We start from the raw sequence: 15,416 nt of genomic DNA on the forward strand, positions 1-15,416 counted from the left end.
AATCTGGTTGAAGTTAAATATAATAATAGGCCATTTTTAAAATAAAATTATGATATATTTTTTTTAAATTCTCAATATTATTATCCGCTGCGAGTTTATAATCGTGCCTATATTTTTATTATCACTACAATACCTAAATATTGCTTCATTTATGAATCATGAAAAAATTTTCTTAACTAGTAATCTGCTTATATATCGTCTTTCGTTTCAGTTTGCTTCTGATCTTTCTTCTGACTTATATACATTGCATACCGGGTTTATTTTTATGTCTGCAGTACACACTTTGCTTTCTTTTTAGTCTCTCATAAAGTGTTTTGGGGTTTTTTTTGGCTGATTTTATTGGTGTCTATTAAATGGAGCTTGTTGTTGGGCGGTTTTCTCGATGGTTTCTTGAAGGCAGCAGCAGCGGAGGAGGGAGGGCCCTGCAGCCGCTTCTCTCCCGCAGAAACCCCGTAGTGTCCATAGACCTTATAAAAAGTCTACGGTAGTGCCGCACAGCAGCGCCATTCGGTAACTGCAACAGTATCCAAAATGGCAGGAGCTGATGGAGACGACTCTCTCTACCCTATCGCCGTTCTCATTGATGAGCTGCGAAATGAGGACGTACAGGTTGGTAGCACCAATTTCGACGTTGCTTACGAATTACATTGTGCAGTGAAATCAAAGAATTTCGCCGTATTTTGGCGTGTGATTGCCAGCTAGCTAAACAGCAAATGTGCTAGCTAACGTTCCCGGCCAAGGCCTATCAGGAATTTTCTGCCGGACGCGCCCTGCCTTCCCAGTTTCGTTTCTTGTCAATATTTGTGATGCTTATTGTTCATTTAGAGTAACGGTCATTATAGACCTCAGTCGGTCGGTGCTTCTATGTAAAGAAGTTAAATATCGTAAACTGTTATTGTTAGGATAAGCTAACCAGGTCATTCACTTAGCCGCTAGCTTTAACGCGTCGCTAGTACCTAGGAGGATGCTAGCTAAATGACGAACGTTGAAGTTAGAAATCACAACAGCGGGCCCTTCGAGGCTCCGGGGGCTAAAGTTTACCTGTTTATTCTTTCTCGCTTTGTGTAAAGCTAGCATCTCGATTTAGCTACCTTAAGTCGTTGCCACCCGAAACGTTGGTTAACTTTAGCTAGCTGCCTTTGGCGAATGCACGGAAGGCAACATTAGACAACATAGTAAATACGTTACTGGTCACTTCTAGCAGAATTAGCATGAGATGATGAGGCTTGCTCATGATGAGATTTCTAAATGTGGTTTACTGTCGCTGACAACGTATTAATAAATGTTATTATGTGTACAGTTACGTCTGAACAGCATCAAGAAGCTGTCTACTATTGCACTGGCCCTTGGTGTAGAGAGGACTCGCACTGAACTCCTTCCTTTCCTTACAGGTAATAAAGTCTTTAGTCTTCCTCGTTAAATGAAGAAGTGCTGAATGCTATTTTCTGAACAGCCCAAACTGTTGCAATTGCTGCCTGTAGTTGCATATTCAGAACTGATGACATAGTCTTGCATGTTTTTAACAAGTTTCTTTATCATCACCTAGACACCATCTATGATGAAGATGAGGTGCTTTTGGCACTGGCTGAGCAGCTTGGCAATTTCACTATGTTGGTGGGAGGGCCGGAGTACGTCCACTGTCTCCTGGTGAGTTTATTACCTCTGCCAAGGAGGTTATGTGACACCTGGCGTTTGTGTGTCTGTCTGTCAGTTAGCAAGATAACTCAAGAACACCTGGTCAGATTCACATGAAATTTTGAGGGGATGTAGACTATGGCAAGAGGAAGAGCTGATTTAATTTTGGTGGCAATCCGGAAAGGATCCTGGATTCTGGATCACTTTGAATTTTTTAGTATATTTTAGTAGGTGGTCCAAAATATGACAAAAACATCATAGGTTAGTATGTCGTCCAACAAATTGGAGCAAGGTGTCCAGATAGCTCAACTGGTTAAGAAGGTGATTCGTAAACAGACCTGTGTCAGAGACGCAGGTTCGATTCCAGCTCATGATCCTTTACTGCATGGGTTTCCTGTTTTCCTCTCTATCCTTGGCGGAGGTCTGCACTCTCTGAGTGCTTTTCTAGTTGGAATTTTCTGGATGGTTGGTATAAATATATGCCTGTTAGGGACACGTATCACCTTTGTATCTGTAGAAACAGAAATTGTTAGGATCTATTAAAAAGGCACATGATGCCCACATGATACTGCAATATTTATTGTAAATGCTAAATATTAAGGCTGAACAATGTGTGAAAGAGAAACCTCTTGAAGTGATTTTGACGGATAATGCAATAAGAATTTGGATTTTGAGTAGCTTTTTTTGTTGTTGCACTAGAGAGAAAAAATATATTGTTTTTGCTGTGGTCTGTACTAAACAAGTATGCTCCTTGAGGCTTGACAAATATTATTTACAGGCCAGAGCATCACAGTGTTTTGTTTATAACAGTGTTTTGGTGTACATTTTTAATTTGTTTATTGAAAATGTACAGCTCTTAGAATTTGGATATTACACTTGGTTGTTCAACCCTACCAACTGTTTAAAGTTGTAGTACTGCATGTATGTGTTTGCAATAGTTTAACCATATTTTGTCTTTATATGCAGCCCCCTCTGGAGAGCCTTGCTACAGTGGAAGAGACAGTAGTCAGAGACAAAGCTGTGGAATCCCTGCGGAAGATCTCTCAGGAGCACTCTCCAGTTGACCTGGAGGTCCATTTTGAGCCTTTGGTGAAGCGACTGGCCAGTGGTGACTGGTTCACCTCTCGCACATCTGCCTGTGGCCTCTTTAGTGTGTGTTATCCTCGTGTCTCCAGCACTGTCAAGGCTGAGATCCGTCAGTAAGTGACGTTTGAGCAGAGTGCTCCAAATCCTCATTCCACTCATTGGACATTAGGCATATCATTTAATATAACTTTTCAGTGATTGTTTTAAACTTGCTATTTAATGTTGTTTTGATGATGATGTGGTTATTTCTAGGCATTTTCGCACCTTGTGTTCAGACGACACTCCTATGGTACGTCGTGCTGCAGCATCTAAACTGGGAGAGTTTGCCAAAGTCCTGGAGCTGGATTATGTAAAAAGTGACATAATTTCTCTCTTCACTGCTCTGGCCTCTGATGAGCAGGTATGAGCCCTTGTCTTCTCTCTTCTTCACCTGATTGCGTTTTAAGTGTATTTGAATCTTAAATGCAGGGATGGCCAAACAGATCACATTACCTTTCTCCTTTAGGACTCAGTGCGGCTGCTTGCAGTGGAGGCTTGTGTCAGCATTGCCACACTGCTGCCTCAGGAGGACCTGGAAACCCTGGTGATGCCAACTCTGCGCCAGGCTGCAGAGGATAAGTCCTGGAGGGTCCGTTACATGGTGGCTGACAAGTTCTCTGAGGTAAGCGGAAGCCAGTTGTTTCCAACAGTTTTGACATCTGCTAATTGGAAATGAGGCTTATTGCCAGGATTACAATTTTCCAGAACACCTGCACAGTCCAAGTCAGAGAGGAAATTGTTTGAAAGCAAGAACACGTTTTATTGTACAGGATGAGATCAAAGTTTATTACTATTAGTTACACATTTGTAGGCAGCATTACGTACATAAAAGGGATGTTTTCACGCAAATGTATCTGTAACATTAGTTCATATCGAAGATTCTAATCTGTAGTTATTAATGACAGCTGAAAGATTTTTGAGATGTTTTAAGATCAGTGACAAGAGATGACGAGTAACACGGTTTCCCTGTTATTTAAATTGGGGATGATGTTCAAGCAAGACTGCAGCTGGTATTGACAGATAGCTGATGACTCTATTATAGCAAATTTTATAGATTGCCATTATTAAAAAAAAAAAACAACAACATTTTTTGGAGTTTTTTGTATTTGCTAAAAATTGTATGCGTTGTAAGTTAATGTTTTAGTATCAGTCAAGCATGTATCCACTGTTGCATATCATACAACAGCATCTGTTCAACAGTCTGTCACATTTCAGTTTTTTCTTGACGAACAGAAATATCACAAATGCTATGCTTGTGAAATTAGGCTTACACGCTGTTTTAACTTTGCCAAATCCATCAAAATACTTTGATTGATTGGGGACTTTCATGAAAATTGATGCAGTAAAATATTTGTACCTCCAAGCTCTGTTTATTTTTTTTTTCTTAGCATTAAGAGCTATCTGTATGTCCAGCCTTTGTTTTGGCATAGGTATTGCTATGATGTCATGAAGTTACAAAGACAGACCACTGCAGGATCTTGATATGGTGTAACTCATTTTACATTGGAGTCAAGTATACTTTAAGCCCCTCTCCAAACTTGTTCTTTCTCCTGAATGTTAAACTTCTCTGTGTTGTAATGTGTTCAATCAGAATATGACATGAAATGAGACCTGTTGGACTGGCCACTGCAGTCACAACATCCGATATGCACAAATTACTGTTGTGAAATTAATTTGTACATGTGACTGAGAAAAATCAAAACCACGTTTTTATTGAGCCCATCTTCCAGAGTCTCGCGTGCTAGAAACTTGCATTATCCTTTTTGTCGGACGTTGCGAACCAATCGTAATGTGTGGCTCGCTCCATTCTGTTAGGTTACATTCGTCCACCGTCGGACATTACAAACCGACCCGAATATTCGCCCCCGTCGGACGTTACGGGCCAAACGGGATATTCGTCATTAATCGGGGCTGAATATCTGGAGCTCCTACACTGCTATTCGGGCAGGCCCTGTATCTAATAAATTGTCGATCAGTTGAGTCAAAACATTGACATTAGACATCACTTGTTCGTCATAGTTATGTCACCTGTAATCTATTGCCCACCTCTCTCAATTTTTAATTACCTAATATATTCCAGAATGTCTATTTGCATTGATATTTTCTACATGTGTTTATATATATATATATATATATATATATATATATATATATATATTGAAATGCATTGATTTTCTTTTCATGTAGCTCCAGAAAGCAGTCGGGCCAGAGATCACAAAGAATGACCTGGTCCCAGCCTTCCAGAATCTCCTGAAGGACTGTGAAGCTGAGGTCCGTGCTGCTGCAGCCAACAAAGTAAAAGGTAAGAGACTCACTAAAAAGGTGAATTACATGGGTTAAAGCTATTTCAGCTGCTCGCCCAGTCTCTTTCATATTTTATCGACAGTGTACATTTCTTTTTGTTAGAATTCTGTGAGAACCTCCCAGAGGACAATCGTGAGCAGATCATCATGACTCACATCCTGCCCTGCGTCAAGGTAAAAAATAAACTTTCCTGTCTACCACATTGTGAGATTCCTGCGGCGCTTCACTTCTCAGTTATGCAAAAGACACTTTGATTTGCCATCAGTGGTTAGGCATGGAAAATGAATAGAGGTTCATATTTTTATAGTTGTCCTCAAAGCATTTATGCTGACATGTGGTGTTGTATCTACTTAGGGCTGTTTTCACTACCTAGGTCTAAAGTCGTGATCGTACTCCCTTGCGGACATGCTCATAGACGGCTGCAGACACCACAGATGCATAGTTAGCTGCTTTTTAGTCCAGGCTCCCACTTAGAGGACTGTGCTCCATACGTGTGTAGAAGGCTGCATGTATGTATTCAACTATTGTGCTCGTACTGTAATCATTTTGTGGAGTAAAAGTTTGGACTTCATGTGGACATCCACAAAGGGATTTGTGCGGGTAGATGATGAAATTTATGTCAGACGCACCTTTGTATACTTGAGGAAGCAAAAACTTTAACACTGGCCTTATATTACACAACTCTGATAATTTTTCCTCTTGATACAGTTTTATTTATGAACTCTGTTCCTGACATCTCAAGTGAGTAAACAAAGAAGTGGTCAAAATAGGGTTTTGAGTTGAACAGCTTTGTATGAACCAATTATAGATCTGAAATTGTGCACACTGCAAATGTTTATTTTTGCAATTACCAGTTTTATAGAAAAAAAATATGCTCATGATAGTAAGCACAGTAGGTCAGAGTGGAACCAGGGAGGTGATCTGTGAAATTGAATGCACATGTACTAACCTCTGGTATACCTGAGGGGTTGTTTACAAACTGCTTACCCTTGTAGGTTCCATTTTCCCCCAGTCCCCCCTGCAGATGTCAGCAGTTGGTGAATACAATATTACAACTGACCAAAACTATTTAAAAAAAAAAAAAAAAAACGTACAACAAGAATTAGGATTTATAATAAAATGGATGTTCTTCCAGAATAAAAATGTTGGCACTGTTCTATATTGATCTGTGTTTGCTTTGATGTTCTTGATCAAAGTATATCATAAATCCCTTTGAAGGAAACACCATCCAAATGCTAAAAACAAAATGGTGGTCCAATGAAAATCCATAGGGGTATCAGCCCGCTAATGTAACTTTAGCCATAAGTGGCTATTTAGGGTGTGTGTTTTGCAGGTCTATTGTGAAAGACATTAGATTAGGCATTGTCTGGATGTCGGTGTTGGTCAAGATTTTGACCAGCAGGTGGCACTGTTGCTTTTGTAGAATAGTAAGTTCAGTTGCAGTATTGCTCAACAGAATTTCTTTTATATCATTGCCTGTTTCTTTACTTGTAACAACAGTACAGGCAGGGAAATTTCTGGATCTACAAGTTATTTATGAAAGCTACTAAACGGTATCACTGAAAGTCATTCTGCTTACCCTGTCAACATATAAAAGCAGTGGAAAAATCTATACAGGTAGCAACAAACGGACACACAACTTTAGAACACCGTAAAAATGTCAAATGGTAATGGCACGAGTGTGTTTCTCAAACGTAGCACAGATCCCACCACAGGAGTTGTGACAAAGGCTATGCTAAAAATTTTGGTTATGTTTCTAATATATTCTGGCTTGACTGAAAATAATTTTCTGAAAAGTGGTACACTTCTTGGGTGCTTGTGTTTTTCCTAAAAACTTCCATGTGATAATAGTTTGATTAGTTATAATTAATATCATCAATGAGCATGGAAGGTTGGTATAGAAGTAAACGGGCAATTTCTTTGCCCCTTGTTTATGTTACACCCAATTCTGTTTCTGTCTACATTCTATTTACATTTTTTTTTCTCCTACAGTTAAGTAAAATGACTGTTTGTTGTCTACACTAGTATTGCATTCACTTTACTGTGTATTTACACACAAGTCGATTATAGCCTCTCTGTTGGTAGTGTGTTGTGACTATGACCCATAGCAGTAGTTTTGATGTTTATTTACGTACTTTCTGTCTTAACTATTTGTTTGTGCTGATCTCTCTGTCTCCTGTGTGTCCCGTCCCTGACCAGGAACTTGTTTCAGACACCAACCAGCATGTGAAGTCAGCCCTGGCCTCCGTCATTATGGGCCTTTCAACCATCCTGGGCAAGGACAACACAATAGAGCACTTGCTGCCTCTCTTCCTGGCTCAGCTCAAGGACGAGGTAAAGGAAATGTGGATTAGTAAGCGGGGGCCCCAATTTCTCTTTTATATAGTACACAACGGTCTTTGGAAATCCAAAAGGCAGTGCTTCGTTTGGTCACATTCAAAGCGAAGGGTTCCTATGAGAGCTTTAGAGTTTGACATTCTTTGATCAGCATGTCTGAGACCAGGCAAAGCCACTTAGATGCAGCCACCACATACACCTAACAGCCACCTGGCTGCAGAGAAGGATGATTCATGCAGTTGGGTGCCAGCCAAGACCTTACAATAGGACTGATTAGCTGGAGGGAAATGTAATGAAGATGGACATAGATTAACCACATAGGTTACTGCTTGATGTGTTTTGATTGAATTTACAGCCTTATGGAATAAATGTAGATGTTGGTGGGTTAAGTAGACTGAATAAGGTTAAGGCTGCTGGTGTAGTACGTAGATTAGTTTTGTAATGAACAATGAACTTAGACATGTCCTTTCATGTGTTTGTTTGCATTTAGTTATTTTTGTGAGTCAGTATGAGGCATACTTTGGAAAGGGTTTGTTCAAAGAGCCGTTACAGAAATAAAATCATAGAGCAGTGTTTATGATTCTGCATTCAGTTAAAAATGGGCCGGGTTTTAGCTGATGAATGTTGATGTACATTGTTCCTCTAAAGTAACGAGTTCTTCAGGAACAATTGCCCACTCACATCTTCTTGAATGAATACATCGTTAGAATGTCAATTTGCATATTGAGATCAGACAGGAGATGGCAGGTTAGACACAAAGGTATATAAATATTTTGGAAGGTTTAGGCATTAAGTTCTTCTCTGCTTTCCTTTAGTCCTATTTAAAGACGGCCCATTTTCCTCACTACACAAGCACAGGACCAAGAGTGTCTAATTAGATTACTGTCCAAACTGACAGCTTTGACTTGCAAATTTTAAGTCAGGGTGTATCTGAGAATAAATTTTGAAAGCAGTAAGATGGGGAATATTCTGCAGACATTCATTCATTCAAGAGCTGTGATTTTTCAAACTGTTACTGTACCTTACTTACCTGCTATTTTGTTCCCATTTGGTTTACAAACATGACAGAAAATGTAGAGTCATCGTTCATTTTGTGGCTTCTAGACTTTGAGAGTATATGGAGGAAAAGTTTAGCTTTTCCAGTTGTTGATGTCCTGTTCAAATCAGGCATATAGCAGATCTCATTTTCAGCTCTTTGATAGAAGCCTGGGGTGCAGTTTTCTCGACGACCACTTGGAAGCCTTGTTTGTTTAGAGAGACTTAATTGGCTTGGCCTGCCTGAAGTCAAGAAATGTGCACTTTGGAGAGTGTTAGAAACAATCCTATTGGTAAATATAAAGGCCAAAAAGTAGTTTTGCTTTAGAATATGTCAGCTTTAAAAGATAGCTATGATTTTGTCTAATGTCTGAATCCCTTGTTATGATTAAAATGTGCTGCTGTAACCTTGAGTCTTAATTTTTCTGTCACAGTGCCCTGAGGTGCGTCTCAACATCATCTCCAACCTAGACTGTGTGAACGAGGTGATTGGCATACGCCAGCTCTCGCAGTCGCTGCTGCCGGCCATTGTGGAACTGGCAGAGGATGCTAAGTGGAGGGTCCGCCTTGCCATCATAGAGTACATGCCCTTGTTGGCAGGACAGCTGGTGAGTCATGGAGTCTAGGAAAGACTGCGGAAACCCATATAACATACGTTTTAAATGCTGTCCTAATTAGTACCATGTGTGAACACAGAAATATTAGCAATGTGCAGACAAGAATACTGTCAGGCCTAATTTTACTATTGGCATCCAGGAAATTGCTCTAATTACTCTGTTTCTCCAGGGAGTGGAATTCTTTGACGAAAAGCTCAACACCCTTTGTATGGCCTGGCTTATTGACCATGGTAAGTGCAGTCTTTTGGGTTAAAAATTTTCCAAGCAGTCTGTAGAAGAGTACCAAGTTCCTGCTCACTGTAAACTCATAAAATTCATGTGAAGTGTCATGGTCACAAGACAGGATGTTTTTATCTATTAGTGCATTGTAAAGCAGAGATGGTTACAGGGCAGCTTTCTTTGTAATATTCTATTTTTTTTTTCTATTAATACAGATTAAACTCCTGATTTTGACTTTGTATTCCAGTTTGAACTGCTTTTGTTTTGCTCTTACGACACCATAAACTCTCCCAAACAAACTGGAAATGTGCCCGATTTTCTTTACACTTTCCAGTTGCAATCATTTTATTTGCTTTGGCCCTGCTCTGTATCAACCTGTGGTAACTTCATAAGACACTAACCCTCTTTTTTTTTTTTTTTGTCTTATAAATAATCTTTTCTACAACTACATCTATATCTGTTTCATTTGTCACACACTTAAATTAAGATAGCATTGGTTGTCAAGTGTTCTGTCAAACCCAGTTTCTGTGGCTATATCTCCTAGCATCAGTTTCCTAGATCTCTATTCCATATTATTGCTCTCACTCACCTGAGCTTGGCAGGTCAACAGATAAATCCTCTCTCACTACTCTGATTCTGCATTATATCTGTACAGAAAACCTGATGTTAAAGGGTAGAGATTAATGAGCTTAGAGGGTGTGAGTGAGGAAAATTGCAGGCTAAAGAAGGGATGAGATGTGGCAATCTGCAGCCGTCTTGTACATGCTAATGGAAGGCTCTCTAACTTTGAAGAGTAATCTAGTGCGACTGCTGTGAGTAGAGAAAGCTCTACATTCTGTTGTACAATGATTTTTGACAAGTTGTCATTGGAATTTGTGCCACTGTAGAATAGTTAAGCTGCTCTGTTGCACTCTGTCGTACTGTCTGCAGCTTCGATTATCTTTCTATGCATCTGCCTGCAGTGCTTCCTGCATCGGGTTTATATTGTTGTTAATGGACTTTAAAAATCTCAGTTTGGGTCACTCGGTGTGTGAGTTTATATCAGTACAAGTTTGCCCGGGACTCTTCTTTCTCCCCAGCAGTTAAAACTGGTTTGTGAGACAAATCATGATTCTTCATAATATTAAAAAAAAAGCACTAGAACTACACAACACACCCTGCTGCATTTTAGAAAGTAGAATATTGTCTTTTGCATAAAATTTTCACAAAGTCTGGAGTGTTCTCTTGACATCATGTTTTCCAATTAGAGAGACACACACTCGCTGTCGAGGACAAAGGGCCAGCTGGGTTACATCATTGGAATGCTGCTGGTGTGCGTTTCTCTGCGTGTGTGTGTGGCTGAGGTTAGGGCCGTGCCACCCTTACGTAAGCCCTTCAAAGAAAGACAGGGCTACATAAATCAGCCCAGAATCTTTCCCTTACTGACTCCGTTGCAAAGAGAGCTACAGTACATTTGACATACCGTACAAATTCCATCATTTTTGGTGTTCTGTCAGACTGAAACTTGGAAGCTTCTCTTAGTATATGAACCAAGTTTACCCAAGTAAATGTCTTTATATGGTGAATTGCTCTTGTAACATTTTTATAGCGCAATGATCTTGTTCCTAGCAATTTCCTATATATCCTGCTCTGAGGCAAACGTCCTACAGTCTCTAATTGTTTAAATTGCTTGTAATCGAAGTGGTAAACATTAGCAGAAGGCTTTTGAGATTTCTGCATAGCTCTCTTTTTTAAAAAACATTGCTAAATAGTCTACATAATGTACGAGAGCTGGGCAATATGGCCAAAAACGTGTGTGTGTGTGTGTGTTATTTGTTTCCAATTTGGGACTGAGTTGAAATCAAACATTTTGATTCTGATAACCAGTGAAACAGTTTTTGTTATGGCTCTCAACCATCACTTATTTATAAATGAGTAACTTAATTGTCTTTGCAGCCGGTGTGCTATAATATTTACATCTTAATGAGAACAGCAGTGCTTTTGAGAGGACCTCACACAGTCAGCTTGTTCTCTTAGACATATTGGCTGTTGCACTCTGCTACCAGTAGTTGCGCTTACTTTTATGTACCGCATAATAACAATAGAATTTATAAACCTGAAAAATGTCACTTGCACCATGGTCCCAGTCCCCTCATGGAGATTGACTAGAAGACGGACGTAACCAAGCTTCTGTGGTGTGAACTGATGTCACTATAAGACGCTTTTTAGCAAGCTAAGCTCTTGCTGCTCGTTTGTAAGCGCAGCGTTTTGGCTTTCTGTACGCTTTGGGGAATGGTAACATTCATGGTGATGCTTTTTGAAATGGTGGAAAGTGTTTCCTTCAAGTCTTTTTGCTGTACTGTTTATCCACATTTAGAAACTGGACTTGTTTCCAAGTCATGGATGTTTTCCTTTTGCTACAATTTCCTCATCTTGTGGGACATATGACCTTCTTCACAGCCACTCATTTTTCTTTTCCAGAGTGGTGTTCTTGATTTTTGCCCTACATGTGGCAACTATGCAATCCTGTTGTCCAGCTGTAGCTTATAAAGATGATTTTGCAGATGAGGTTTGATGCAGACAGGACGGTTATCTTACTTGTCGCTTGTTTGCACTCATTAAGGATTTCTTTTTTGGGAACTATAAAGAAAAAGTGTCCAAGTTAATTTGGTGTTTTTTCTATGGCCCAGTATCAAAGATGACAAATTTCTGTTGCGAGTGTACAGTCTGTATCTCTAGCCTTGTTGTCTCTGCACAGAAAGCATTGCAGTAAACTTGACCAGTCAACCATCACACACACACTGATGGAACTAATTAACTTCTAATTTAATTAATCCAGCTGTCCGCATAGCTTTTTTTTTTTTAAACTCTCACTAAATGCACGTAGACACAACCCAAAGTGTATTTTTAGATTTCAAGTCTTGTTTATGTAGTTTTGTGTGTGTAACTACAGTAGCTGTGTGTTGGATCCACAGGCGACCTGCAGTCAGTGTTGTGCCTGAATGTGTCCCCTGTAGACACTGACGGCACACTGAGCCCACTGCAGCTGCTTTGCTACCGTCCTGCTCATGTTACCCCTCCTGTGTAGACAAAGTGTTAGACCCTGTGTTGTAATGATGGAAAAACTTTCAAAAGCAGCAGGAGTGAACCCTCTTCCATCAAACAGGCATGCAGTTGATGTCATGTGCACCAAGTAAACCAAAGGATCTAAATTACAAATCACAAGGAGAATTTGGAAAATTATAGATTGTAAAAACATGAAGACTTTGATCTGGAAGCAGGTGAAGCAACATCCAGATTCCATCAAACGGGATCCAAATCCCCACTGAGACCTGGGAAAAGACGAAGCTCCTGCACACCTCTCACACAGAATGCTGTTTGTTTTCTAGTGTATGCCATCCGTGAGGCAGCCACCTGTAACCTAATGAAGCTTGTGGAGAAGTTTGGAGCCGAGTGGGCTCAGAACACCATTGTCCCTAAAGTGCTGGGCATGGCCAATGACCCCAACTACCTCCACAGGATGACCACTCTGTTCTGCATCAATGTGAGCATCCTCTCTCATACGCTTGCTTGCGTGTTTATTTGAAAGGTTTAGTATTTTGTTTAGGAGATTCATTTTTCTGTACCATCAGCATCTAAAGCTTTGTTAGTTACTATTTAAAAAAACTTATTGGACCACAATTATCCAATGTTTGTGACCACTTGATTTCTGTCTCAGGCTCTGTCAGAGGCATGTGGTCAGGAGATCACCACTAAGCAGATGCTACCAGTGGTCTTGAAGATGTCCAATGACCAGGTGGCCAACGTGCGCTTCAATGTGGCCAAGTCCCTTCAGAAGATCGGCCCTGTCCTTGACAGCAAGTATGTTGTCTGTTATTTCAGCAGCACATTTTTCTTTCTGTCTACAGTCACAATATGCACCATCCCTCTAACATCAAGAAGCAGCTCTGCCAATTTGTGTATTAAATTTGATCCCTTGTCTTTGTCCCCAGCGCCCTTCAAACAGAAGTGAAGCCAGTGCTGGAGAAGCTGGCTACAGACACAGACATGGATGTCAAGTACTTTGCCCAGGAGGCTATTAGTGGTAAGAACATTTTTCCTCTTTTGTTATCATGTACAGACTTTGAATTGCATGCATTTATTTGACATAGATTCAAAAATTAACAATATTGTAAAAGCTCTTCTTGTCATTTTCTCCTCTTTTACGCAGTTCTGGCCCTAGCATAACCGACCCAGCACGGCTAAGCCGGACACCACCCGAAATCAGCAACACAAACACTTTTACAAGATATTTATTGATGTTCAGGTTCAACTGGTTAATAAATAGAGAAAGCTGTTAACAATTGTTTTATCCATTTTTCTTTCTCCCTCATTTTTTTTTTTTTTTACTGTCCAATGGTAGTCCCTGTCCAGGCATAGCACAGGCTTCTTTGTTAACCTTCCTCTTTGCTGTAAATGGGTGCTTTTACTAAGGCAAAGTGTGATGAAATTGACTTAAGTGGTGCATGCTGACTAATGTGCTACTGTACTCGCTAGGTATCGCTAACCAGAACCCTCTCACATTCCTCCCTTTGACATCCTTGGCCACTGTTGTACTTTAGCCACAGTCATCGCAGTATACCACGTCTGTGTTCGCTACCTAGGACCGTGCTAGCTCTCTGTGCTGCTGCACTTTTTCTCCCAGTGCTGGATGGAAACTTTTAGCCGCAGACGGTGCAATAAGCTGTTTGTTTTGCTGAGCTTCCTCCTGAATCAGCTCTTTGATAGCACTCTTTTCCCAGAGACACTGGTGTGACTCTTCAGAGGAGTGATTGAAAGGTCTTTGCAGGTCCAGTGTGCATTTTTTTCCATCAGACTAAACCTGTTGTATCTCTTAAATACTTCACAGATGTGTAATGTACAAAGCTCTGATAAAGAAACAAAGGGGTGTCCATTACTGCATGTAATCTGATGAGCTTTCTCAATGATTGCATGTACTTATCAATCTCAAATAGTGTACTTTTCCAACTCCGTCTACCCGACTACCATGCCCTTCTGCACTGTTTGTCTGCAGCAACACAGATTGAATTGGTCAAACAAATGAATTTCCTCCGCCCAATGTTATAGGGACCAGCTCGTCTGTTAAGTGTTGCTCTTAATTAGCCCTCCTCCAGGTCCTCAGTGATTTTGTTGATGTGCAAGGGTGGGAAGTAGTAGTCAGTTGTGATTTTCTGCAATATGTTCTCGGCATTGCTCTTAATCTCTGTGCCAATGACTTTGATAAGCAGTGGTGTTTTCTTTTAGTATGCCTGGGTAGACTGTTTTCACCTGTCCTGCTCTGTAAAGAGACAATGTTCTTTACTGTACGGGACGCTTTATTCATCTGACGTTAATGGGATGGTAAAACTAAATTGACTACAGCTATCAGAACAAACGCAAACTCCCGGCACTGCTTGTGCTTTTGAGTCACCCAATCTTCCCTTTGCCAAGTCCTCCGCTGAGCATGAGGTTTAAAAGAATAAGGTCAGTGAACGTCTGGGGCCACACGTTTGGATCTGTGCTTCAAAATCTCTACACAATGGAGAATGAGTGCATGCTTTCAAAGAAAGTGGGATGGGGACGCGGAGCATGTGTACGTAAGGCTGCATAATGTTTTATTATGGGGTGGGAGCTGGGGCGGTTATGGGCGGGTTGAATAAATGTATCATCTGTGCTGATAAAAGAAACTTTTGTCTTTCCCTGAACTACTCCTCCTGTTCCCTTCTCCTCCCCGCTTCCCTCCCCCCTCTCATTCTGTTCTCTTGAATAAACCTTAATTGTTGATTGTCCTGTATCACGAAGACTGTGCTTTTATTTTTATTTTAAATTCTCTTCACAATTGGGATGCTGTACTACTGTATCTTGATCTGAATAAAGTAACACAAAGGAACTGGTGTAGCCCTCTTTTCTAACTAGTAGTTAGTACATCAAGGCCTCTTGTCACTGTAATTGGCTTTTTTTTTTTTTTTTTAATGGATCATTCTGGTTGCTCCTGTTGTTGCCCTGTAGCAATCACTTCATTAGAATCTGAATACGTTTCCCACACGGTGGAACATCTAGAACCTGTGAAGAATATTCACATTAAAGCACAATGGACGAGCAGGTTTTTATATTTGAAATTGTCGTAAATCGCTGCATATTGTTTGG

At 40.3% G+C, this 15,416-nt stretch overlaps 1 protein-coding gene across 1 annotated transcript; it reads left to right on the top strand.

Moving 5' to 3' along the window:
- The first annotated feature begins 458 nt into the window (after nt 1–458).
- Nucleotides 459–15,159, top strand: ppp2r1bb (protein phosphatase 2, regulatory subunit A, beta b). Its single transcript, XM_022196108.2, has 15 exons — nt 459–609; nt 1,301–1,391; nt 1,547–1,647; nt 2,602–2,834; nt 2,974–3,121; nt 3,227–3,382; nt 4,948–5,062; nt 5,167–5,237; nt 7,264–7,398; nt 8,871–9,044; nt 9,223–9,283; nt 12,641–12,795; nt 12,970–13,112; nt 13,244–13,335; nt 13,462–15,159. Exons 1-15 carry the CDS (start codon nt 532–534, stop codon nt 13,476–13,478), a joined length of 1,770 nt encoding a protein of 589 aa, XP_022051800.1. The 5' UTR covers nt 459–531; the 3' UTR covers nt 13,479–15,159.
- The last annotated feature ends 257 nt before the right edge of the window (nt 15,160–15,416 follow it).

Source organism: Acanthochromis polyacanthus, chromosome 13 (genome assembly GCF_021347895.1).
Source record: "Acanthochromis polyacanthus isolate Apoly-LR-REF ecotype Palm Island chromosome 13, KAUST_Apoly_ChrSc, whole genome shotgun sequence".
Classification (NCBI taxonomy): Eukaryota; Metazoa; Chordata; class Actinopteri; family Pomacentridae; genus Acanthochromis; species Acanthochromis polyacanthus.